This window comes from Puma concolor, chromosome B1, assembly GCF_028749965.1.
Source record: "Puma concolor isolate L17-30 chromosome B1, mPumCon1.1.hap2, whole genome shotgun sequence".
NCBI classification, from domain to species: Eukaryota; Metazoa; Chordata; class Mammalia; order Carnivora; family Felidae; genus Puma; species Puma concolor.
The window spans coordinates 127,561,606-127,587,258 of NC_141670.1; the positions used below are offsets into that span (position 1 = coordinate 127,561,606).

The 25,653-nt window shown below is 35.6% G+C and overlaps 1 protein-coding gene across 13 annotated transcripts in view; it reads right to left on the bottom strand.

Annotated features, from left to right (window-relative positions):
* Positions 1-25,653, bottom strand: part of BMPR1B (bone morphogenetic protein receptor type 1B) — a 418,825-nt gene that overhangs the window by 47,564 nt on the left and 345,608 nt on the right. For 11 of the 13 annotated variants that reach the window (XM_086704546.1, XM_086704545.1, XM_086704542.1 and 8 more), the window contains one exon: positions 1,192-1,351. In XM_086704546.1, coding sequence (XP_086560672.1) covers positions 1,192-1,306 — 115 coding nt within the window. In that variant the 5' untranslated portion in view covers positions 1,307-1,351. Of the gene's footprint in view, positions 1-1,191; positions 1,352-2,923; positions 3,126-25,653 lie in introns of those variants that run through there. The other 2 variants (XM_086704547.1, XM_086704544.1) reach the window with 2 other exon arrangements.

Sequence of the window (25,653 nt, forward strand, 5' to 3'; positions counted from 1 at the left end):
CTACAAAGAGGTGGTGTTTCCCAGGAAATACTGTCTGAGCTCTGGAATCATTTTATCATGGCACAAGACTCGGTAATCCAAGTTTGTTCTATCGTGTAAGAGCCAAGTTAACAGACCTCCCTGGGTCCTGAATTCTTTATACCTAATGGTAACAAATAAGCATCCCCTACCATGCTGAGTTGTTCTGATAATTAAAGGAGATATATATTTATGAGCATACCCAACTTTCCTCTCTGTCATTCAGTTAGTAGATACTTCTTGAGCTGCATATCTCAGGATACACTTTCTTCCTCAGGAAGAAAAAAAAAGCATCCAGCTCATCTTTATGTTCTTTCCTGGGTAATGAGGCCCCAAATGATTACTTAGATATTCTGCCTGGACTTCAAACCTAGAAGTCCATTTTCCCATTTGGTCCATTACCCTTCTCAAGGGATATTCTGCTTCTCTGGCATTTTAACTCTTGAGATCGGTACTTGTCTGGTTACTCTGCCACATCTCCCTGGGCATTCTGGCCTCATTAGGCTATGCCTCTCCACCCACTGTTGTCCTCACGAGGGGTGTAAATGCAGGCTATGGTATCTGGAAAAATGGATGTGGCTGCATAAGGATGCGTAAGAAAGACAAAGCTAGAGTCCAGTTCCAAATTAGGTTTTGTTACAAACATGATTATCCACTAAGGAGTTTAGTTCTCCAATACTCTGACAATGTCTTTCCTGACATCTGGTAGACTCATGTAAGCTCTATCACTATACTGCTTCCCAGAGTCCGTGAATATTCCTAATGATGCAGGTGTTCTTTCCAGAAGACCAACCACCACTGACATGATGAATGGTTAAAGAAAAATCATCAGACAGTTGACACCCTCTGCTATTGAATTTATTTGGGGGACAAGATCTTTTGAAGGCAAACAATTGGTTTTTGCTGCTTGACACTTGTCCCAAGCCTGGGATCTATGCTCTATGTTTATGTGCATATGTGATGTTTGCAGCAAGGGAGAAGAATCCCAGAACACCATTTCGGGTCAAGATGCAATTTAATATTTTTTTCTAAACACAGGCACTGCCCTGTAAGTTAATGGAGTCAGGCACTATTCCTCAAAATGTGTTCTTAGAAAACACCAGCCTACAATTCTGTAGTTTAAAAAGTATGACTCTCCGTTAAAACTACATTTAAATAATTTCTATGACCAACCTGCAAATATTGTTGACTGAGTCTTCTGGACAATGGTGGTGACATTTGCAACGCAAGATCTTTGGACGAGGGGTGGGGGCTGTACTCTCACCATCCTCTTTCTTGGTGCCCACATTTAACTTTCCTGAACTTCGCAAAAGCATGTTATCAAGTAAGTTTGCTGAAAAGAAGAAAGAATAAGAGTTCAAGTATCTGTGGGATAGACCAAAGTCTGCTATCCAAAGAACAATGAGATTAAACAAAATATTCACTATTTATGATACTTACAGATTTAAACATAAAACATGTTTTAATGATTTCGACATTAGAAATCATAATTATTACAATTATATATGTCTCATATAAAATACAGAAATTCTCATAACCCTTTCAAGATAGCATCCTACACATTAAATTAGAATAGTCGTCTTTGAGTGCAAGGAGCTCAATGAGACACTAGCATATATATTATCTCTACTCCGTATGGTAACAGTATGGGTAAATATTATCATTCCCATCTGCAGAGGAGAAAATTAAGACTTTAAGTGATCTGAACACACCTAATAAATCATCAAGTAAGCATTTAAACCCAGACTGTCTGGTCCCTAAAACTGCCTTCCTACCCATCTCTTTACTTTAGGTATATCATGTATTTTTGAAAGAAATTATTAGAAATATTTAACATTCAAAATTGGGTAGGATGGTGAAAACTTAGTTATCTCTAATATATATCAAATGATACCTCTTCCCTATCAGCTTTTACATGGAAAGTGTCTACCTATTAGAGTAGCAATGGTTGTACATCTTTGATGGAAGACATAATAGTAGATATGATCTCTAGAGACAGATTTTCTGAGGTCAAAATTAGGCTTTACTATTTACCAGTTGGTTGACCTTGGATAACTTTATAAATAATCTCGTTGTGCTCCACTTATCATTAAAGTTGAAGTTATTACAACCACCTACCTCATGTCAACAGCTTAGAGTGTATATGTCACGTAGTAACATATTACTGTTAGCTAATATTATTGGAAGGATCTTTTTTTTTTTTACTTTTTAAATAGTAAGACGGTTCATTAATACAGGGTGACCTATGACTAAGATGGTTTTCATATTTTTCCTCTTTACCACCACTTTTGAAAAGTAATGAAGCTCCAAAAGGAGACATGCATTAACTGATACCTATGATATTTCAGCCATTGTGGCAGGAGCTCTCATACATGCTACATCACTGCATAAATTGTCAACCTGAGCAATGTTTGATTTAAAATCTCTCTCACAACAAATTGAGCTTGCTTATAATTAAAACAAATCAAATTAGAACAAATTATCTAAAAGATGCTGGGTTAAAACACTGAAATTCTAGGCCAAAGATGCAATATACTCAATAGCATACTATCGCTATTCTGTTTAGCAATAATACACATGCATACATATGCAAGTGTTAATTTCTTAAACCACAAACTAATGCCTCTAGCCACTGGTTCCATCAGAAAATGAGAGTTTTAAAAGAAGATGGGATAATTTTTGCATGGTAAGCTAATTAGTTGAATTCTTAGTGAAAATTGAAGGGGAAAGCAATAAAGTATGTTAAATCAATTTACCAGCATTTCCTCCAGTCATTAATTCTAAATTCATTAGATTCTTCAAATTTATATAAAATGTGCACCTAACTTTCTCTAACAGTTTCTTATATTTTAGCCTAGAGAAGACCTGTAGATGGCCATGTGTATATGAGGAGTTTGTTACATACCAAATCCTCATTCCATAGGTCTCAGGTGAGCCAAGGGAAGTGAATATTCAAGATCCCATGTGATTCTGAGACAGATCATGTGCAGACTCCACTCTGAGAAACCCGGGACTAGATTAAGCAAATAATATTTACTTAATCCAACCATATAATTTATCGCAAGAGATGTATACTTTCTGTATACAATAGGACACTTATCTTTAAATTCTAAAATAAATCAAACATACTGTATGTTAGTATCTTATATTTAAAGTCCTTTGTTACAAGTTCGCCTGCATAAATGCCTCAGCACTGCTTGCAATCCAGGTGCACTGGGTGCAGATAAGTCTATATATCACCCTGCCACGCTGGCTTCCTTCTTTTTAAACCTGGCTCTCAATCTTCCTACTTTATGACCTGAGCAACCACAAAGTAACTCAAAGTGATGAACATAAGATATTTAAAACTTATTACACCCTGCTGCCTTCATACCAGACCTCTTCTCCTTGAAGTTATAAAACAAAATAATTAAAATTAATTTATTATGCATATGTCTAATTAGCAAGTATGTATCAGGTGCCTTTCCTGATCCAGGCACAGACTGAGAATACAGGGTGAACTAAACATAGGCAGGATTTTCCATTTGGTGGCAAAAGTGGCTAAATGGAATCTTTACACTGAATGGTCTTCATCAGAAAAGGAGACATCTTCATACTACTGGCAATAAGATGTCATTTAGTAAGAAACCTTTCAAGAAAGGATTCAGAATTTCCTCACATTTTAAATTTATTTAAAGACTGATATGAATTTTAGCTAGAAGGAGGTTCTTTGCAATATTGTTTATAACAGCCCATATTTACAACAGGGGATAAGATAGATTTCTAAAAGGAGAGTCACTAAAATGTTGATGTGGAGTATATTTATCAGCAAGAAAAATATTAAAATGTTATCTTTTGTTGGAAAGGGCAGATTACACAGAGTATTTTATTTAAAAAAAATTGAACATTTATTTATATTTGAGACAGAGAGAGACAGAATGCACGAGGGTTGGGTCAGAGAGAGAGGGAGACACAGAATCTGAAACAGGCTCCAGGCTCTGAGCTGTCAGCACAGACCCCGACGCGGGCCTTGAACTCACGGACCGTGAGATCATGACCTGAGCTGAAGTTGGACGCTTAACCAACTGAGCCACCCAGGAGCCCCACACAGGGTAATTATGACATCCCACTAGAATAACAGGAAAAAATGCTAAAAAATTGAACCTACAATATAAAAAAGACCAGTACAAGTCTGGTAAGCAGGAGGAAAGCAGTAATTGATCTGACAAAGCCAAAAATGCTGATTCCTAAGCCTAAGGTGGAGAAAAACCAAGAAGCAAAACAATTTTACCACTTAAGCTCAAAAAGGTTCAAGAGTGGTACCACCAGTTGCTTTTAGAGGTAGAGTTCAGCTGGGGCACCTGGGTGGCTCAGTTGGTTAAGCGTCCGACTTTGGCTCAGGTCATGATCTCACAGTCCATGAGTTCGAGTCCCGCATCAGGCTCTCTGCTGACAGCTCAGAGCCTGGAGCCTGTTTCAGATTCTGTGTATCCCTCTCTCTCTGCCCCTTCCCTGCTCTTACTCTGTGTCCTTCTCTCTCTCTCTCTCTCTCTCAAAAATAAATAAAAATTCAAAAAGAAAGAAAGAAAGAAGTAGAGTTCAGTTACCCTCTCTAATTCCCAAAGGCTGGTAACAACATCTCCACCCATCCCACCCCCACATCCCCAACAAAGACTGGAAGAGTAAATCTATTATGCATATCACCGAGATGCCTTATTTTTGTGTTTTATCATCAAGGTGAGGAACTGTAAGTATGGAAAGAGCCCATATGTTCACCATATATATATATATATATATATATATATATATATATATATATACACACACACACACACACACACACACACATACACATACATGTATACATATATGTGTGTATATATATATGACGTAGTGTTACTCAGCAACCAAAAAGAATGAAATCTTGCCATTTGCAACGTGGATGGAACTAGAGGGTATATGCTAAGCAAAATTAGTCAGAAAAGACAAATATATGACTTCACTCATGTGGAATTTAAGATACAAAAGAGATGAACATAGGGGAAGGGAAGCAAAAATAATTAAAAAAAACAGGGAAGGGAACAAAACATAAGAGACTCTTAAATACAGAGAACAAACAGGGTTGCTGGAGGGGTTGTGGGTGGGGGGATGGGTTAAATGGGCAAAGAGCATTAAGGAGAACACTTGTTGGGATGAGCACTGGGTGTTATACACAGAGGATGAATCACTCACTGGATTCTACTCTTGAAATCATTATTGCACTATACGTTAACTAACTTGGATGTAAATTAAAAAACTAGAAAATTTAAAAACAAAAAAATTTTTAAAGGTGAGGGACTGTAGAAGACTAAGCACAGGGGAGGGGAGGGGTGCCACTTTACTGCAAACATTCAGGGAACGTTTACACTGGCTATGGACTCCTCCCATCCTTTCCCTCTACATGGCTTCCAGAACATGATGCAGCCTGGCTTATCTCTTCTTTACTCAGGAATCTGGCCAGGTCAAAAACAAGAAAATACCTAAAGACAGGGATATTAGAAGTTTCTCAGCGAAACAGCCCTGCAATATTGTCTTATGGTGAGGTCCACTGGTGACAAAATCTACCCAACAAACAGAGTTGGCAGTCAGCATTTATAGTGATCCATTCTCATATGCATATGCCACTAATTCAGGGTCACCAGATATATGAAGAAAACCTCAAACATCAAAAATTGAAAACACACACACAGAAGAAAGCCACTTGGAAGAAACATACAGTGGAAGAAAAAAACTTTAAAAACCTATCATTAATACTGTCATCTTTATAAAAAAAATACATTGCATCAGTGAAACAAGAATGTGTTGCTAAAAAAAGGAAGTAACAAACAAGGAACTCTAAAAATATGATTGCCTAAATAAAAATCTCAGTCGGTGAGCTGAGATAAAGATCAGGAAATTTCCCACAATATAAGGCAAAATACAGAGATGGAAGAGCTCCCTAAATTAAAGCATCAATCCAGGAGATTCAAAACCTGAATATATCTAGAAAGAGAGGCTTGAGAAAATAGAGGGGAGGAAATCATCAAATAAATAAGTCAGGTACAGTTCCCATTAACTGAAAATCATGATTTTCTAGTTTGAAAGGAACCATAGAGCATACATATAGACCTACACCAAGGTATGTTATCATAAAATTTTATAACGCCAGAGACAAAGGGAGGGTTTGTATATCACATATTGTATATATACAAAAGGTAAAAATAAAAGCGATGAAAAATAAGTGTGGCATTGAACTTTCTACAGCAAAACTGGAAACTAGGGTAAAAAATAGGGTGATGTCTTCAAAATTCTGAGGGAAAAGTGTTTCAGAAGTCAATACCTGGGAAAATTATAAATCAAATACGAGTAAAGGAAAATGGCATCGGAAGATTTTTCAAGGTCTCAAAGATTCCACCTCTCATCCACCTTTCTCAAGAAGCTATTGGAGGAGATGCTCTGCCCAAATTAAAGTGTGAAACAAGAAAACAGAAAAAAAAAAGAATTTCTGCTATAGGAGACGATCCCACCCAAGAGAACAGAGAAGCATACTCTCAAAATAAAGGTAAAGGTGGAGAGTAAAAGAAAAGATCTATGACTGGACAGAAGGAACAACCAGGTCTGACTAAACTCGGGTCAAAAAATTCTGGGAGACAGAGATCCAAAAAGTTACAATTAACAGAGTAACTCAGGTATTTTAAATTTAAACTGAGAATTTGGAAATGAATTTGTGATGGAAACACAGGAATATAAAGAAACAACTAACGTTTAACCCATATATATATATATATATATATATATATATATATATATATATATATATAGCATAGGGGATGGAAATATGTATGTAATGGGGGAGAGAGTGGTAAAGCTTCCAAAGTGGAAAGTCAAAGGTAATGCCTAAAATTGAATAATCAAGAGGTAGTAGTACAATGATTTATTTAGAGATATGAGAAAAATACCAAAAGAAAAAAATGTAAAAAGGAATAGGTGTAGTCCCTACTAAACAGGAGAAGTTGGGAGGATGCTTCAAGAAAAAAGAAGGCAGTCTCTTTATGTTAAAAGAAAAAAACAGCAGGTTTTGAAATAACATATCTCATATGAGTCAGACACTTAACCGACTGAACCACCCAGGTGCCCCAGTAGTTGGAGCTATTTAAAAGCATTTGCAATTTGATTCTCAGTTCAAAATAGGGAAGTAATTAGTCTTCTCTCCTGATGTGGAATAAAGAAATCAGTGAACAAGGAAAAACCAAAAAATCAAAACCAAAAAAAAAAAAAAAATCCACTAACAAGAAATATCCCTAGAAAAATTTCATTAATGGCTATACCACTGGACCTATGAACATTGGCTTGGTAGTAACACTAAATCCACTATGGTTTACCGTATTTTATGTGTTTGTATACACATGTGTGCCTCATTCTCTATTGCAAGCTATCAACAATCCATTTTGAGGTATTTTGTAGAACATTCTAAGTTAACTACTTCAGTTATGAATATGGAAGGATACCTGAATCACTAGCTCCAAGCAAGTTTCATAGTCAAATCCTGGCTCTCAAACACTGGACAAATCAGTTAAGAAACACACTTTCTATAAAAATTGTGAAAATGAAATAGTGCTGCATAATCTTTCTAAAATATTTAACACTAACATTCAGTCAGAATATATGCCATTTTACCAGAAACACATTCCACAAGAAGAAAAAAAAAAAAAAAAGGAGAAAAGAAGTATTGATAGTTCACAATAAAGTTACCATTTCTATAAAGTGAGTTAACAGGGATGCCTGGGTGACTCAGTTGGTTAAGCAGCAAACTCTTGATTTCGGCTCAGGTCATGATCTCACTGTTCATGAGTTTGAACCCCGCATAGGGCTCTGCCCTGACAGTGCAGAGCCTGTTTGGGATCTCTCTCTCACCCTCTCTCTCTGCCCCTCCTGCATTCTCTCTCTCTCTCTCTCTCTCTCTCTCAAATGGATTTTTTTTTTTAAGTGAGTTAATAGATAAGATCCTGAATAAGCATGTATGGTTGCATTCATACAATGTAACCTGAACAAGTAAAAATGGTAAGATGATAAAATGATTTCTTTAATTAGCATTATTAAATAAATTAATAGTTAAATGCAAATGTGACAAGTGGAGAGTTCTTCACTTACTTTTGCCAAAATAATCAAATCAAGGGAGGAATTTATGTAAAAGTATGCAAGTGCTACGTAGGAGTCAATTAATCTATGTGTGTTTAACTCCCTGTGAAATGAAATTCGTTATCACACAATTAACAATATTTCCAATTGTGAGATAAAATTAAAATAATTGAGTGATAATTTGCAGGTTAATAGGAGACAAGGGGGTAGAGAAGCAGCAGCAGCAGCAGAATGATCAAATCTGATTAGACTCATTTTAAAATCTAAGAACATTGTTAAAAAGAACAATCATAAGATCTTTTTCTTGAGGTAAAATTGACATTCAACATTATATAAGTTCCAGGTGTACAACCTAATGATTCGATATTTGTATATATTGCAAAAAGATCATCACAGTAAGTCGAATTAACATCTGTCACCATACATTTGTTAGTTTGTTTTTCTTGTGATGAAAACGTTTAGGATCTCCTCTCTTAGCAATTTTCAAATATTAACTACCGTTGCCATGCCGCACATTAAATCCCCAGGACTTATTTATTTTATAACTGGAAGTTTGTGCCTTTCGACTCCCCTCACCCATTTTGCCCACCCCCACCCCCTGCCTCTAGCAACCACCATTCTGTTATCAGTGAGTCTGGCTGTATTTTGTATTGTTTTATAAGCTTTTACACATAAGTGAGATCATCTGTTATTTGTCTTTCTCTGTCTTATTGCACTTAATATAATGGCCTCACTCAATATAACGGACCCATAAAAATCCATCCGTGCTGCCACAAATGGCAAGATTTCCTTTTTTTATGGCTGAATACTGTTCCAGTGTGTATTTATCTACCACATATTCTTTATCCATTCATCTATCGATGGACACTTAGGTTGTTTCCATATCTGGGCTATTGTAAATAATGCTGCTATCAACATGGGGGTGCAGATATCTTCCAAGTTAAGTATTTTCATTTTCTTTGGGTAAATATCCAGAAGTGAAATTGCAGGGTCATGTGGTAGTTCTTTATTACATTTTTTGAGGGGGGCTCCATACTGTTTTCCATAGTGGCTGTACCAATTTACATTCCTAACAACAGGCACAAAGGTTCCCTTTCCCCCACATCCTCGCCAGCATTTATCTGTTTGTTTCATAACAACCAGTCTAACAGGTGTGAGGTTAAATCTCATTTCGAGTTGCATTTCCCTGATGACTAATAATGTTGAACATCTTTTCATGTACCTGTTGGGCACCTGTATGTCTTCTTTGGAAAAGCATCTATTCAGATCTTCTGCTCATTTTCAAGTCAGATTTTTGTTTTTTACTATTGAGTTGTATGAGTTCATTATGTTTTGAATATTAACACCTTATCAGATATATGATTTGCAAATATTCTCTCCCACTCAGCAAGTTGCCTTTTTTTTAATGTTCATTTATTCACTGAGGGAGGGTGGGCAGAGAGGAGAATCCTAAGCAGGCTCTGCACTGCCAGCACAGAGCCCAATGCCGGGCTTGAATTCACAAACCATGAGATCATGACCTGAACCTAAATCAAGAGTCTGAAGCTTAACTGACTGAGCCAACAGTCAGGTGCCCCAATATGTTTCCTTTTTTTATTTTGTCAATGATTTCCTTCTGTGTGCAGGAGCTTTTCAGTTTGATATAGTCCCACTTGTTTATTTTTGGCTTTAGCTGCCTTTGCTTTTGGGGTCAGATCCAAAAAATCATTGCCAAGACTAAAGTCAAGGAGCCTATGCCTAGGTTTTCTTCTAGGAGTTTTATGGTTATAGGTCTTAAGTTAAAGGTTTCAATCCATTTTGAGTTAATTTTTGCATATGATATAAGACAATGGTCCATTTTCATTCTTTTGCATGTGGCTGTCCAGTTTCCCCAACAGCATTAATTGAAGAAATCATCTTTCCCAATTGTATATTCTTGGTTCCCTTGTCATAAGTTAATTGACCATGTATGCATGCATGCGTTTATTTCTAGGCTCTCTATTCTGTTCTATTGATCTGTGTGTCTGTTTTTATGTCCAGTACCATACTGTTTTGATTACTGTAATTTGTGATATACAGTTGGCCCTTGAACAACATTAGTGTGAACTGTGCAGATTTTACATGTAGATTTTTTCAATAAATACAGCACAGTATTATAAATGTATTTTCTCTTATTTATGATTTTAATAATATTTTCTTTTCTCTAGCTTACTTTATTATAAGAATATAGTATATAATACATATAAAATACAGATACGTGTTAATCAACTGTTTATGTTATCACTAAGGCTTCTAATCAACAGTAGGCTATTAGTTTGGGTGGAGTAAAAAGTTATACATGAATTTTTTGCTCTATCGGGGGGTAGGTGGGGAGAGGGTCAGCACCCCTAAGCCCCACATTGTGCAAGGACCAACTGTAGTTTGAAATCAGGGAGCATGATACCTCCAGCTTTGTTCTTCTTTCTCAAGACTGCTTTGGCTATTTCGAGTCTTTCATGGTTCCATAAATACTTTAGAATTGTATGTTCTATTTCTATGAAACATGCCATTGGAATTTTGATGAGGATTGCAATGAATCTGTAAATTGATTTGGGTAGCATGAACATTTTTACAATATCAATTCTTCCAATCCATGAACATGAAATATCTTTCCATTTGTTTGTGTCTTCAATTCTTCCATCCAATGTCTTACAGTTTTTAGTATATAGATCTTTCACCTCTTCGGTTAAATTTATTCCTAGTTATTTTACTCCTTTTGATGAAATTGTAAATGAGACTGTTTTCTTAATTTTTCTTTCTGGTATTTCATTACTAATGTATAGAAATACACCAGATTTCTGTATATTGAATTTGTATCCTGCAACTTTACTGGAATTCATTTATTAGTTCTAATGTTTTTTAATTGAGCTCTTAGAGTATTCTACATACAATATCATCTGCAAATTGTGGCGTCTTTACTTCTTTCTTTCCAATTTGGATGTCTTTTATTTCTTTTTCTTGTCTAACCACTCTGGCTAGGAGTTCCAATACTATGTTGAATAGAAGAGGTGAGAGTGGGCATCCTTGTCTCATTCCTGATCTTAGAAGAAGAACTATCAGCTTTTCAATTACTGAATATAATTTTAGCTATGGGCTTCTTGTATATGGTCCTTATTATTTGAGGTAAGTTCTCTCTATACCTTCTTTACCAAGAGGTTTTTTATTGATGCATTTGTTGATGCAATCAACAAATGGATGTTGATTTTTGTCAAGTGCTTTTCCTGCATCTATTGAGTTGATCATATGATCTTTATTCCTCCTTTTGTTAATGTGGTGTACCACACTGATTGACTTGTGGACGTTGAGCCATCTTTGTATCCCTGAAATAAATTCCACTCAATCACGGTGAATTATCCTTTTAATGTATTGTTGTATTTAGTTTGTAAGTATTTTGTTGAGGATTTTTGCATCTGTGTTCATCAGGGATATTGGTTCATAATTTTCTTTTCTGGTGGTGTCCTCATCTGGTTTTAGTATCAGGGTACTGCTGGCCTCATAAAATTAGTTTGAAAGTGTTCCCTCCTCTTCTGTTTTTTTGGAAGAATTTGAGAAGAATTGATAATAATTCTTCTTTAATTGTCTGATAGAATTCACTAATGAAGTCATCTAGTCTTGGACTTTTGTATGTTGGGAGGTTTTTATTTACTGATTAAGATCTTCTTAATAGCAAGTTCCCATTGAGAAAAAGGGATAGTAAGAAACTGGACTGTTTTATCTACTGTTTTCATTATGAAAAAAATTATTTAAAAAATCACTTTCATATAAAGCCATTCTAAATTTGCTCAAAATCAAACCAGCCTCACAAACATAAGCCAGACATTTTCAAACATCTGAAGCAGCAACTAAGGCATAAAAAGCACAATTATATGTATATAAAGAATAATGATTTTATAAAACCATGAATTTAGCCAGATAATAATAATGCTAAAATAAGAATTAGAAGAAAACACAAAGATATATGTGTGTGTGTGTGTGTGTGTACACACACACACACACACACACACACACACATATATATATATGATAAATGTGAGCATTTAGATGAACAAAGGAATAGCAATAATGGAGATTTATCCCAAATATTAGATGTCTAATTAAGACAATTGTCAAATTTTATTTTACATATTTTATTATATTTATTATATTTTTAGTATCTCTCCACTTGAAAAAGGAGAAAGGCAGACTTTAAGAGACAACAGTGTTTGATTTAGTCAGCTAATTCAAATAATGTAAGATCTTTATTAATTAGGTCCTCATTTTACTTGATTATGTGTTAAATTTTACATAAAAGATAATCAATGAAAACAACTGAAAGATTATCATTAAAGAAACATTAAGTACAATTTAGTACATCATATTTTCTAAATCAACAGGTGAAACCATTAAAAATTTTTTTCTACTAAGGAAAGCTAAATAGTGAATGACTTCTACTTACGTTGAATAAAATTTCAACAAAAGTGATTATTTCTTCTCAGTAGATTTCCAGTCAATTATGGCTTTCATAGTTAGTAACAGAATTATAAATAAACCTGACAGAAAAATGTAGGGGTAGGGGGGCAAATGGAAAAGCCTGACTTCTAGAAATTTCTTAGAAGTAAATACCTCACTGAATAAATTACTCTTTAGAAGCTCATTCCATTTTTCACTTTCCTTCCTCCCTCCTACCCTCCCCTCTCCTCTGTGTCTGCCTCTCTAATACCAATCTTTGCCCTAACAGTATGAATCCAGACACTTCAGATGTTGTCTGCTTGACATAGCTGGTTACATTACAGTTAATAAGGTAGTTAACTATCCAAATTATGATGGTAATAAAAAGTAGGGCTGTAAAAACCAATCTAAAATTAGTTCTCATTTTTTCAGAGGACCACGAGATCTTTAGAGAGCAAATGAACCACAAGATCAGTTCAAGACATGTTTGTGTGTGTGTTCTTAATGAATTACAACTAAATTATATTTATAATCCTTACGATTTTCATACCTAAGAGAGATTTATTCCTTGCAAATTAATGCCTTGCAAATTAATCAAACTTCATGAAGTAACCTAATGATCATCATATAATAATGTGACTTCCATTGAATTACAAAGTTTAAATAGGAAGTTATTTTTCTTGAGTATCTTGATATATATATGTATATATATATATACATATATAATAGGTATATAACATATTACAGTTATATATATATGTTTTCAGCTACTTTATAGATTTATATATAGCTATATACAAGTTTTCTGTGGTATCTCTTCTTGTATAAGTTAGGAAATAAGGCAGTGTTACAAAGAGTCTCTTTAAGGTACTTATTTGGAATCAGTGGACAATTAGTTTGTAGCTTGGTATAAACACCATAAAATAACTCATTTTTGATGTATGTGCTTAACAAATCAATTATTTAAAAATATTTCTATATTATTTTATATTATTGTGTACTCTTCCACATGATTTTTATAGAAAAATGAAACAAGATTTTCACAAAAACTCAGAAAACACAGAAAAATAAAAGTAAATGTAAAAAATGAATGTACAATAGAACTTTCCAAGAGATAAATTTTAACTTCCATATTCGTCCATTATATTTTGAAGTATATTTTATTATATTAATTTTTTTCTTAGTAACATTCTTATCACTTCAAAATTATCATAAATAAAACCGTTTTAAGTTTGTAATATAAAAGATGGTTTCAGGGGCGCCTGGATGGCGCAGTCGGTTAAGCGTCCGACTTCACCCAGGTCATGATCTCGCGGTCCGGGAGTTCGAGCCCCGCGTCGGGCTCTGGGCTGATGGCTCAGAGCCTGGAGCCTGTTTCCGATTCTGTGTCTCCCTCTCTCTCTGCCCCTCCCCTGTTCATGCTCTGTCTCTCTCTGTTCCAAAAATAAATAAATGTTGAAAAAAAATTAAAAAAAATAAAATAAAATAAAAGATGGTTTCATACGTCATAGTGAAGAGAATATCAGAATCCACTGTCACGTTAAACCATAGAACAATCTTTATGAACAACATAGATAATTAAGGACACTTAAGTTGCAAAACACAAGGCACTGAGAATTGGATTAGATTCTTCAAAATTCACTGTCAGATGACATCTGATTATTTTGTGCCGCAGAATCTACTAGTAATTTGTTTTTCTTTCTTCATTTCTTTTTCTTTTTTAGCTTTCTGCATATCTCAAAAGTTAACAAAATTCTAAGTGTCTTCACTGTTATACCCCATCTTCACCAGAGGGCAGGCAGGAGCAAGAAGAGAAACTGAAATTCCTATCAAACAAGTTTACACTTCAAGTATCTTGGGTGAAAAGATTAGTGAAGAAACATTTGAAAGCACTGAACTGGCCAGTATTGCTTTGGGAATGATCTATTCTATTCCTTTCATGTTGTTATGATAATAAATAATGTGAACTAATGTCCATTCCCTTTCTCAAACAAAAATACATTGGTTAAAAACAAAAGCTTATGATAAGCAGGGATAAAATTTGAATCAGAGCTTACAAATAATATTAATCTTTAAAATAACTTTAGTGATCTCAAATAATAGGTTTAAATAGATAACTAATTTTTATTAATTTTTATTGTCTTCATTTAAACCTTGAATCCTTTAACTCAGTTCAGTGACTTAATTTACTGTCTAATAAGCTAATTCAGTTCAAAGGCCCGACCTCAATATTCATTGCCAAACCCTCTTTTATTGTACGGAGCCATTTTCAAATAAATTTTCTATGTTTTCTGCAACAAAGACTTAGGAAAAATATATAGGAACAAAACGAAACCCAGTCACCAATAAAAGGGATATGTGCCTAAACTCTTAAAAGCAATCAAATACAAATACAATTCTGATTCAAAAATACCAAAGCAAAATCATATATTTTAAGGGAAGAGTAGACTTTCTCTTATTAGCTGTAATGTTATCTGCACATGGAAGCCTTTCTCCTTCAAGAGTCTCAGAAGTCAGAGGAGAGAGGGACAAGGTAAGATTCTGTGGTGAGTTCCTGAGAATACTATAGAGGGGGATGAAATGTCAGATGAGAAATCGGTAGCAGGTATAGTCACCAGGCAGCGGGCCCAGCCTTGACCAAGACAGAGGATGAAACAGTCACAACAGTTCAAACCCAGATCCGCTATTCCCTCGCTCTCTGCCCTTTGCTAGTCACTTCGCCTTCATGGAGGAGCAGCTGCACTCACTGGTTTGCCATAAAGACTGGATGAGATATTCCCAGGAAAGACCTGCCATAGTTCCTTGCAAGTAGAAAGAGCGAATAATAGTACATCACTGTCATTTGCTGTGCTGCGTAAGCTTATTTTTCAATTTTTATGTTCATTCTTCACCTTCTTCTTTCTCTACCTCAATTCTTTTGTTCCTTTTCCCCACTCCTTCATCTCCTACATTTTTGTTTTCTATTTTTCTTTCTTTTTCTTCTCTCCCCATCTTCTTTATCTCATCCTGCATTTCCCTGTCTCAATTCTCCTCTCTTTTGCTTCATCTTACTTTTAGTTTCCCTTTCTTTTTAGACTCATCCCTGTGAGCAAAAAGTCTTTAAAATACAGAGTTTTGGGTTCAAGAAACATCAAGAATTTGTGCAAAGCCAACTACTATATTATTAATTTTCCTTTTTCCTGTTGTGCATTTATTATTTAGCAAATAATCATTAAATCCATTCCATCATAACACAATGGCCCAGAACCCTTGAAAAGCCCCAAACAAAATGACAATCTTGCTGCTGAGACAAATCGACTACATGTGGAACATGGTGAGACAAATCAACTACATATGGAAAACCATAAAACAGTATATGAAAACAATCAAATAGATGTCATAATGCCACATGTAATTGTCAAATATAAGTAAGTCCTAGGTAGGAGTGCATAGGAGGGAAGATTACTATGGGTGGCAGTAATGAACCAATATCTCTTACAGAAAACATAAGCACAAAAACCAGGGATACTGACAGGTTTTCCTTTCAGTGGTTTATTGTTGACACTGCTGAGTAGGTTAAGAAAACATATTAGTTTAAAAACGTTAGCGATGTGCTGGTTCTCTACAGGAACTAGGGCTTTTATCACAAAATATTTCTACATGTTTCCATTTACTGGCAATTGTTTCTGTTTTCACCATACTCACACATCCACATTACCACATCACTCAGGTTCTGTAGGATAATCATGTTTTCAACATTTTACATCATAAAAGCCCTACCAAGAAATCCCAAAACATCTGGATAAAAAGTGAAAGCGTCAATCACATAAGTATTTTATTTTATGGGATGCTAGATTATGATTTGAGCAACTCACGAAAAGATTAAATATTACATAAATGTGAACAGACAACATACATATTTATATTTATGTGTTTTGTAGGTAACTAATGCAGAGTTATGAGCCTGAGTAAACACAATAATTGATTGTAACAGAATATACCTCTTTGGACGTCACATGTATACTTTTTGAACAACAGTTAACCTTTCCCTCAGTTTTTAGTATGTTTTTGAACTTAGAGGCACTCAACCAAATGTTCACATAAATTAAAAATCTTTGAAAATAGTCAAAAATACAACATGGTTATAGGTATCTTAATAAAAGTATTAATATAAGAAATAACGAACTTGACAAGCAAGTGACCAGTGTTTACAAATTAAACGTCAATCTATATCCGTAAAATAGCATAATCACTGCTGATGGGATGAGGTAAAAATTAAAAGCGTCTCTGTATTCTATCTCTGTTCAAAACCAGATTGTTGGAAAAGAAACCGAACCACAGCCCCCGTGACAACAATGTCAAAGAATCAACGTGGACTTGGCAGATTTCCACACCAGGCGTTACAGTTTTATTCAGTGACTCCTCTCCGTGCTCTGCTGTAGCAAATGCTGAAGCTTATCAAAGTAGATGTTCAACTTGCCACCCCACCAACACTTATTCTGCAGCCTCAACAAGGCCAAGACTGCTTGATGTATAAAACTACTCTGAACAGACTCCTATAAAGGAGACAAGTGACAGAGTAAGTTTTAAAGTTTTAAAGGCAGACAGATCAGAAACCAAAGCACCATGTTCATGCTATTCTTTTTCCCCAAAGGAAAAAACCTGGAAAGCATTTAGGATCTCTTTGTTTCCAATCATTTCTATAACCTCTAATTGGATAACTGCTAAGGATACCTTAATTAAGGTTCATATTGACCTAAAAATACAAATATATTGCTATTTCAAATGTTTAAATATTTGAGACATGAAACATAGAGACTATACATATACATTTTTTTTAATCTTAACTTAAAATTCACTATTATCAACTACTATCATCACCAATAACTTTAAAGGTTTCTCTCTGGTGAAACAATATGGAATAATGGTAACCAACAACAGAATGTATTAAGACAAAATCTGAGCACTATAAAGCCATCATAGTTTTCAGACAAAAACTGTAAGGAAACAATTGTTCAAAATCTACAGTGCTATCTACATGACTTTGTTCACATGTATGTGTTATGCTGCATAAAAAGGTTTTCTAAGATAGATACCAAAACTGACGTGAATACTAAAACATATTTGCCCTCATTTCTGAGTGCGTATTTACCTCGCTAAAATAATTCATAACCTACTTGATCAAAAGGAAGTGATTTAGTAACTACAGTTTCGAAACATTCATTTGTTTTAATACTTAAATCATACTTTTAACACAGTTTTGCATTTTCTAAAAACCCAACTTGGAAGAAAGCAACCTTGACCTTTATAATCTATGAATTTAGAGTTACATGTCGGAGCAAACAGAAGAACTCCCGATGTCGCAACTACGAACAATTAAATTACACCACAAGGTGTAACACAGCCACAACGCTGGATTTTAACCATGACAGTGTTGGAAAGTGTGGAAGGATAAACACACACCCCCACTGCAACACATATACTGCACAAAATATTTGTAAAAATTTTAGGAGTTTAAAAGTATCCTAAATTATATACACTGCTGGGACGGCTAAGCCAAACCGCGTTTTCTTGACATGTGATTTTTGTGCATAAAATTTTTGAACCCCTTGAACTGCTCTATTCCACCGTCTATGCCAAGAAAGATTAAGTCCTATCATTTTTTTTAATTTTTTTGTGTGTGCCGGCATTGGCTTAACTGGTCTTGCTAACACTTTTTGGAGGGCAAAAACAGGCTCTGCAAGATATAAAGCTTCTCCCACTACTCACTTTTGATTTCTGTACGCTTGATAGATCGTTGCCAGGTTCCCTGGGATGAGACATGAGGAGGAGGCACAGAATTGCTAGGGGTTTCCACTAAAAAGACCAGCACCGTAGGCAGCACTAATCCTGCACCTGTGATGTGTTATTCAGCAGTTAAGAAATGCAGTCCAGACTGTGGCTGCCTAATACAGCTCAGCTGTTTTTTCAGTCCTCCCTTTGATTATAAGCTGGCAAGACAGATTATTCCAGTCAGGCATTGAGCTATGTTCAGGATACATGGCATATGACAGTGGAAAGGTAAAAGAGAAAGGAAACCTTAGAATCAAAAAAATAAATAAAAAGAAAAGAAAAAAAAAAAAGCCACTGACCACAGTGTATTATATATCATTTCCAGATGGTTAAAAGCTGCCTCTGATTATAAGCAAGGCAGAAAAATATAGGACATTTAAATATCTAGAAATCTATTTTTGATACTACCCTTCTGACACTCAGAATGGTACCTAAATGTGCAACCCTTAAATTTATTTTAAAATAAGCACAGCTTCACAGATTCATCAGCTATGTAAACATTTTTAAGTCTTTCTTTAAAGAGGTTTACCAATCCTAGAAGTCAGATTCCTCTTATAATTTGGAACCTTTCAAAATGTTGGGAAAACTGAAATCCAAATGCATGCCCTTAAGTTTTTCTTTTTATTAAACCCACCATATCATTTGGCTTATTAAAATTTTTTATATAAAATCTGCATTTGAGACACAACTGTCTTATTCATCGTCTATGGCTAAATGAGCATAAAATATTTATTTTAACCAGCATGAAATTACTAGTAAGTCCAAATTGATTTAAGAGACATGTATTGTCTGCAAGGCACTTTGATTTCACCGAGATGAAGAAAAACATGGCCGCTATGCTCAGGAGCCATAAAATCTAGTAGCAAACAGTGGAATGGAAGTTACTTTCTGTTGTTGTTCTGGTGCTTTAGTCATAAAAGGGCTGCTGACCATTCACTCACACCAACGCTCACACTCCATTTCCTTTTACACTTTATATAAACACAAAACCATCTGGCCCCCAGGCTACTATCTGTGCCATTTTAAATAAATAATCTAAAAACCTTATCCAAAAAAACAGATACCCTTTCCTAATAGCAGATGGTTAAAAAATAAAAACAAAAAATTCATTTATATACACGAGAAGAGATGAAATGAAGAAAATATATCAATTTTAAAATGTAAATGAAATTTAAATATATGCATTAAAGAAAAGGTTTAATATTTTATTTTTTTTCATTGATTAAATACTTACTACCTGCTAAGCCAAGCAGTTTACAAAAAAAAAATATTTCAAACTCTCTATGATATATATTAGGAACAGCAGAGTAAAAAAAAAAAATTCATGTGTCCATAAAAACATTCCCTCTAATCATAATTTGACAAGTCATAGAACTTATATTCAGAGTGTGGTGTTAGAGATACTAGTGCATTTAGAGTTCCAAGTAACACTCTGAGGCCAGCTGAAGGAGGACCAAAATTTAGGAGGTATGCCACAACATGTTCTATTAACCTCCTCCTAAACTATTCCCATAATCCAGTTTGTGCATCAAAAATAAAATAAGATGGTTCAATTGGGTCCTGGGTATGTACATGACTAGCAACATACAGATGATATTTTAAGGTGGAAATTTTTTTTTTCTGAAATTACACTTAATTGGCCATTAAAATAATGCTGAGATTTTGAACCACCATCCACTTTGCTTTGATTTATAGGAATAAGGTTGCCAAAGGACAATCTTGTTGACTTTTGGGCAGAAACACTGAGGAAAGATCTGAACTGAGGCTATGTTATTACAATGATTGTGTTATCTTAAATCTGAGTATGGCACACATTGGAACATTCTGGCCTGATACTGCTCAAGCTGTCCTTCTTTTGATAAACAAATGGCTTAAGTTTTCAAAACATTCTCCAAGAGCAATTTTATTACTTTTATTTTTTAATTGTATAAAGCCTAGTAGACTCAGTGGCCCAGACTCTGAAAACGCTTACTGATCTTACCTTTAAATTTTCTTCCTTTGCCCTTCTTTATCCAATTTGTATCTCCTCATTTATGCTAATAATGTATATACACACATATTATATTCTAAGTCCACAATGTTTCCTTCCTCCTCTTTAAAATAGTTATAAGTATGAGATCTTATGATACACAACCAAAAAAAAAAAAGAACAAAAAAATCTGAATACACAGATGCTAGATGAAATATAATTACCTCTCATAAACTCTTTCTTCAGATGTTTCAGTATTATAAATTACATCAACAACAAGGGGGACATATCTATGTGTATTATATTTTTTGCTCTGAAATATTTTGATAAATTGGGCATATGATCTTGAAGTTCAGAATCAGACTAAGGAGGTAAGAAATATATACTTACTCATGTTCTATTTAAACTACCAAAGTGCTCCCAGAGACTAGTGATACTAGTATGGAAGCAAAGGACAGTGGCCCTCTCTTAGTTTAGTTAGAAAGTTGTCCACATTCACAAAGAACATATGAGATCAAACAAAATATTTCGCCAAAATGTAAGAGTTGGTATTTCAGCTATTACGGAACCATTCTCAATGTTTACCTATGCAATGCCCTATTCTCTAACTAAAAACCCAGAAAATAAGTCAGTATGGAAGTTCTAGCAAGAATTATTATTGTTTAATGAATTAGAGATTGGTAAAATTTATCAACTTGAACTAGTATGGCCAGCAGGCCTGTTGATCCTCACTAGGAGCAAAGTCTCATAGAAGTTCTTTGTTTTAGGGGCGCCTGGGTGGCGCAGTCGGTTAAGCGTCCGACTTCAGCCAGGTCACAATCTCGCGGTCCGTGAGTTCGAGCCCCGCGTCGGGCTCTGGGCTGATGGCTCAGAGCCTGGAGCCTGTTTCCGATTCTGTGTCTCCCTCTCTCTCTGCCCCTCCCCTGTTCATGCTCTGTCTCTCTCTGTCCCCAAAATAAAGAAACGTTGAAAAAAAAAAATTAAAAAAAAAAAAAAGAAGTTCTTTGTTTTGTTTTGTTCTTTTCCCTAAGGAAAGAGCGTGATGTTCTTCCAGAATGAATAGGCTGCATTTATGATAAATGATTACTTAATAATTAAAGTTATTTATTTTCTTTCCATCTTCCTTGGCAGACAAAAAAATATTTGCTTTAATCATTAAAACCACCGTAGCCACTTGGTAGCAATATGAAAATTTGCTGATGACTCCCATTCTCTATCATGTCAAACAGCCTGACCAGAATAGGATTCAACTTGTGCTAATTATTAATTAGATAGATGATCTGGAATAAAACAAATCCCTCTAACAGACACTTCTGAAATATTTTCACCCCAGTCTTTAGAACACAGCACTTTGTGACAGCTTTCATGCATGCTAAAATTGTGGTCAAGGTAACATAGTTCTCTTCCAATTTCATACCAATAAGCACCAATAGGCTTATCCAATAGGCACCATCCCAAACAATCCCCCCACCCCCCAGCTCTGCCAGGCTCTTGCCTTTGTTGAGTTCAGTGTCTCCTCACTAGCAAGAAAGTCTAAGCAGACAGATCATTAGTTATGACATGTAGACGCTAGCAGATAATGTTGACTCACTTCAGGAACTATTAAACTATAAACAGTGTGCTGAAAGCCATTTATCTGCATTTTAGGATAAACAGCAGAAGCTACTTAATTAAATGGATTTCAAGGAATAAGCTGCTAATGCCAAACCAAGTGACCTTAATTTTGAAAAGAAAAAGCTGTGAACTTTAAGAAAAATCAATCTAGGGTCCCAGGGACACTGACATAAAAAACATTAAACATTTTATTTTATACCTTGAATAGTAAAGATATATATCATAATGTATTGTAAAATGCCAACTGCTTCAGTTACCAAAGTTATCACAGTGTGGTTCAAGTTCAAAGTAAATTTACTGATAAATTGATTTTTTCCCTTAAGTGACATTTATAGTAATATTAATGTTGAATAAATGTATGTTTATCAAGGGGAGCTTTACCCATCACTATATAAAGGGTAAAGTTGAATTAGAGGAGTTTTCTTCGTCAGCACTATTCCTACTCACAAACAATTTAACTATTTGGAGAGATAATTTCTAAATGATTCTTTCTGAGAAAAAGGAATACAACCTGGGTGCTATTTTACATTTATTTACACTTATGTAAATATATATATACACACACATATATCTACCTCCAGCACATTAAAATGCGTTAAGAAAAAAATCCATCACAGAACCTTGGAGGTTTTATTCTTCAGTTGTCTAGAAGGACAGAAGATAAATCAAGGCCCTCACTGCAAGTACCATACACAGGTAAAACACTACACTTAGAACTTACTTTTCCTACTTGCCAGAAAACAAATCAAAATCTGCTCTTTTTCACACTCCCAGATGTCAGAAGCTTTTCAAAACAGTTCTGAGGTCAGGGAAGAGAACACACAGGTGTGCATTATGTCAACTACTGAAAGCAACCGAAGGTTAGCCTGGAATCTGATCCCTCCACCAACACATTCTTGTGGGCATTACAAATGCTCCCTGCAGGAATATTACACTAATGCTGACTAATTTTTAAAAACATCCCAAATCTCATTAGATCGATTCCTTAGCAGTATTGTTCACAAGCTTCTCTGCTAGTAACAGCAAACTCACCACCGCCTCTTCGTAAACCTTTAATGTTTTCTCCAGTATCGCTTCTTCCGTTCCACTCTCACTGACCATAAAACAGGTTCAACAACAATAAAATGTTCAATATCAATAGACGTAAGGTCACGTCATATCATGATAACTATGACAACCCACAAAAAACTTGATTGAATGTTAGGATATCGGTGACAAATGCTTACGAATAACTGGTTCACATTAATGGCCATTTTTGCATTGGGAAAACCATTCTATATTTTGACTGTGGATGTAACAAGACAGAAAGAGAAAGATGGCAGTAGTGTTTCAGATCTGAAATTACCAGTGCTTATGCTAAAAAAAAAACGTGTGCCTGGCGGTTCACAACCTCTATTAAAGACAAACAGCAACTTAAACATGACACATTCTTAATTTCTTACAAAAAGAAGTGGCCAGAAGGATACTGTTGCCATTAAATGACTAGGTTCCAATCAAGATTGGAAAAATTCTACCTCCCAGTAAAATGACCTAACAGCCACAGATTTCTGATTATGTTTATTAACGACCCAGGAAAATCACATCAATTTTGACTTAAAAATTCACTGTCAGTCATATTTAACAGTCACTCAAAAGATTCAGTATTTATATAACCCTTCGTCTTCCCTCTCTCTCACACACACAACCCACACGTGTCCATAGTGAGGATCCACAAGTAACAAATTATTGCCACAAAACCTGTCTCTTCCTGCCAAATGTTCCTGGAATTTTCCAAACCTCAAAAATGTCTCACTACTGAATAAACTCCCCCAGCTAAGGATCAAAAAACCAAAACATTTAAAACATTTTTTTTCTTTTTCCCCTTCTCAAGACCATCATCAAATGCCTAAATGCTGATGCCCCAAACGAGAGCTAATGCTCAGAGCAGGATGCTCCATGGCACCCTCAACTTCTGCCACAGTGTTGACAGCGGTTGATATACTTACTTAGAAATTTCATGTCTACACACGTCAAGTTTCTCGGCTTGACTTTTCTTCTTAATAGCAGCAAACTCAGAGGCCTTCATGAACAATATTCTACAATGCATGGGGAAACCAGGAGCAGGGCTCTCTCTACTCGAGTGTACGTGCAGAATATGCTTTTTTTTCCTTTTCAAATTCACTTACAGTACTACGTACTGCAATACTGGTTTCAGAAGTAGAATCCACTGATTCATCACTTGCATATAACACCTGTGCACATCATAACCAGAACATGCTTTTTGATCTGAGATCCTTTTCTGTTTTCCTTTCTCAATTTTTTTTGGTCTCCCAACCCCCAATGGCTTCTCAAAAACTTCAACATTCGTAAAGACCCAGATGTCTCCTTTCTTCCTTCCCACTCTCACTGTGAGATAAAAAACACCAGGTGTAAAATGTCCCTGTTTGTCCCCCTCCAGTCAACACACCCCCCTCCCTGCTCGTGAGCTTTCATCCTTGCTCGTCATCCCAGGGGAGCCACCCCAGCATGTCTGTTGGGTCCTCACCTCTTCTCACAGCCCCAGATGCACAGCCAGGATGACAGTCTCTCTCACGGAGGATGGTTTGCCATCATACGTGCCTGCCTGGGTTATAAGCAAAGAGTAATTTGCTCAGTCTAGATCAGCCCAGCTGAAGAAAGGTCTTGGGACAAAGAGAAAATGAGTGTACGAAAGAAAGGGCAAAAAACCCTGAAAGGAAAACTTGATGTGCTTATCTTGTGCCTTTAAATCAAAATGTAGTAACTTATATACAAAACACGTAACCAAGCACCAATTCTTACAATAGGCGAAGTCACACGTGTAACAGGATAACTAGACTCCAAACAGGTGTAAGAATCATGAGTTCTAGCCCGGGCTATGCTACTGACTTGGAAATCTCCAGAATGTCCAGAGAGGTTTATTTAAAACACCAGCACAGTGATGATTCACCAAGAAGGCGTCGGCAGTAAACACAGGTTCTCAGGACATGTTTGTGTAAGGAAGACCGATGAATGAACTAGATCACTAGCAAAGACTCAGCCAAACATACCTGTCTAGATTAGAAATTTAGTGTGAAGGAAATGACCCTGAGTCAACACCATAATATGGTAGTGCCACACACTGACTGCTTTTCCCATAATTGCATTCCCCGGATGAGTAACGAAGAGTGATAACAGGTGTTTCTAAAGAAAAGAATCATATGCAGCAAGAAGCAGTGGTTGCTCTGGTAACCAAAATATCGCAGACCCTATAACAGGTCTCACTACTTCCACCTCTATCCCGACCTAATAAAGAATTTGGGAAAAGGACATATAACCTCCCATTGCCTAAGATCGTAACTAGTCATGGACATGAAGAGTAAAAATGAATCCAAGTTGCCCGGCTACAAACACAGGAAACCATTCACACAACACACACACACACACACACACACACACACACACACACACACACACACACAGAATCGGGGTATGGATGTAAATAGGAATATTCCTGACTTCACCCACCTGATTTCAGGCAGATTTTAAGGATGACATTTACTTTTACATATTGAGAGAATATTACATACATATAAAGTTATTTATGCTTGTGAGTCTGCAAAAAGTGAGTTTACTGACACAGGGATCTGAAGAGACTGACAGGAGGGAGGCTATGCTGTATT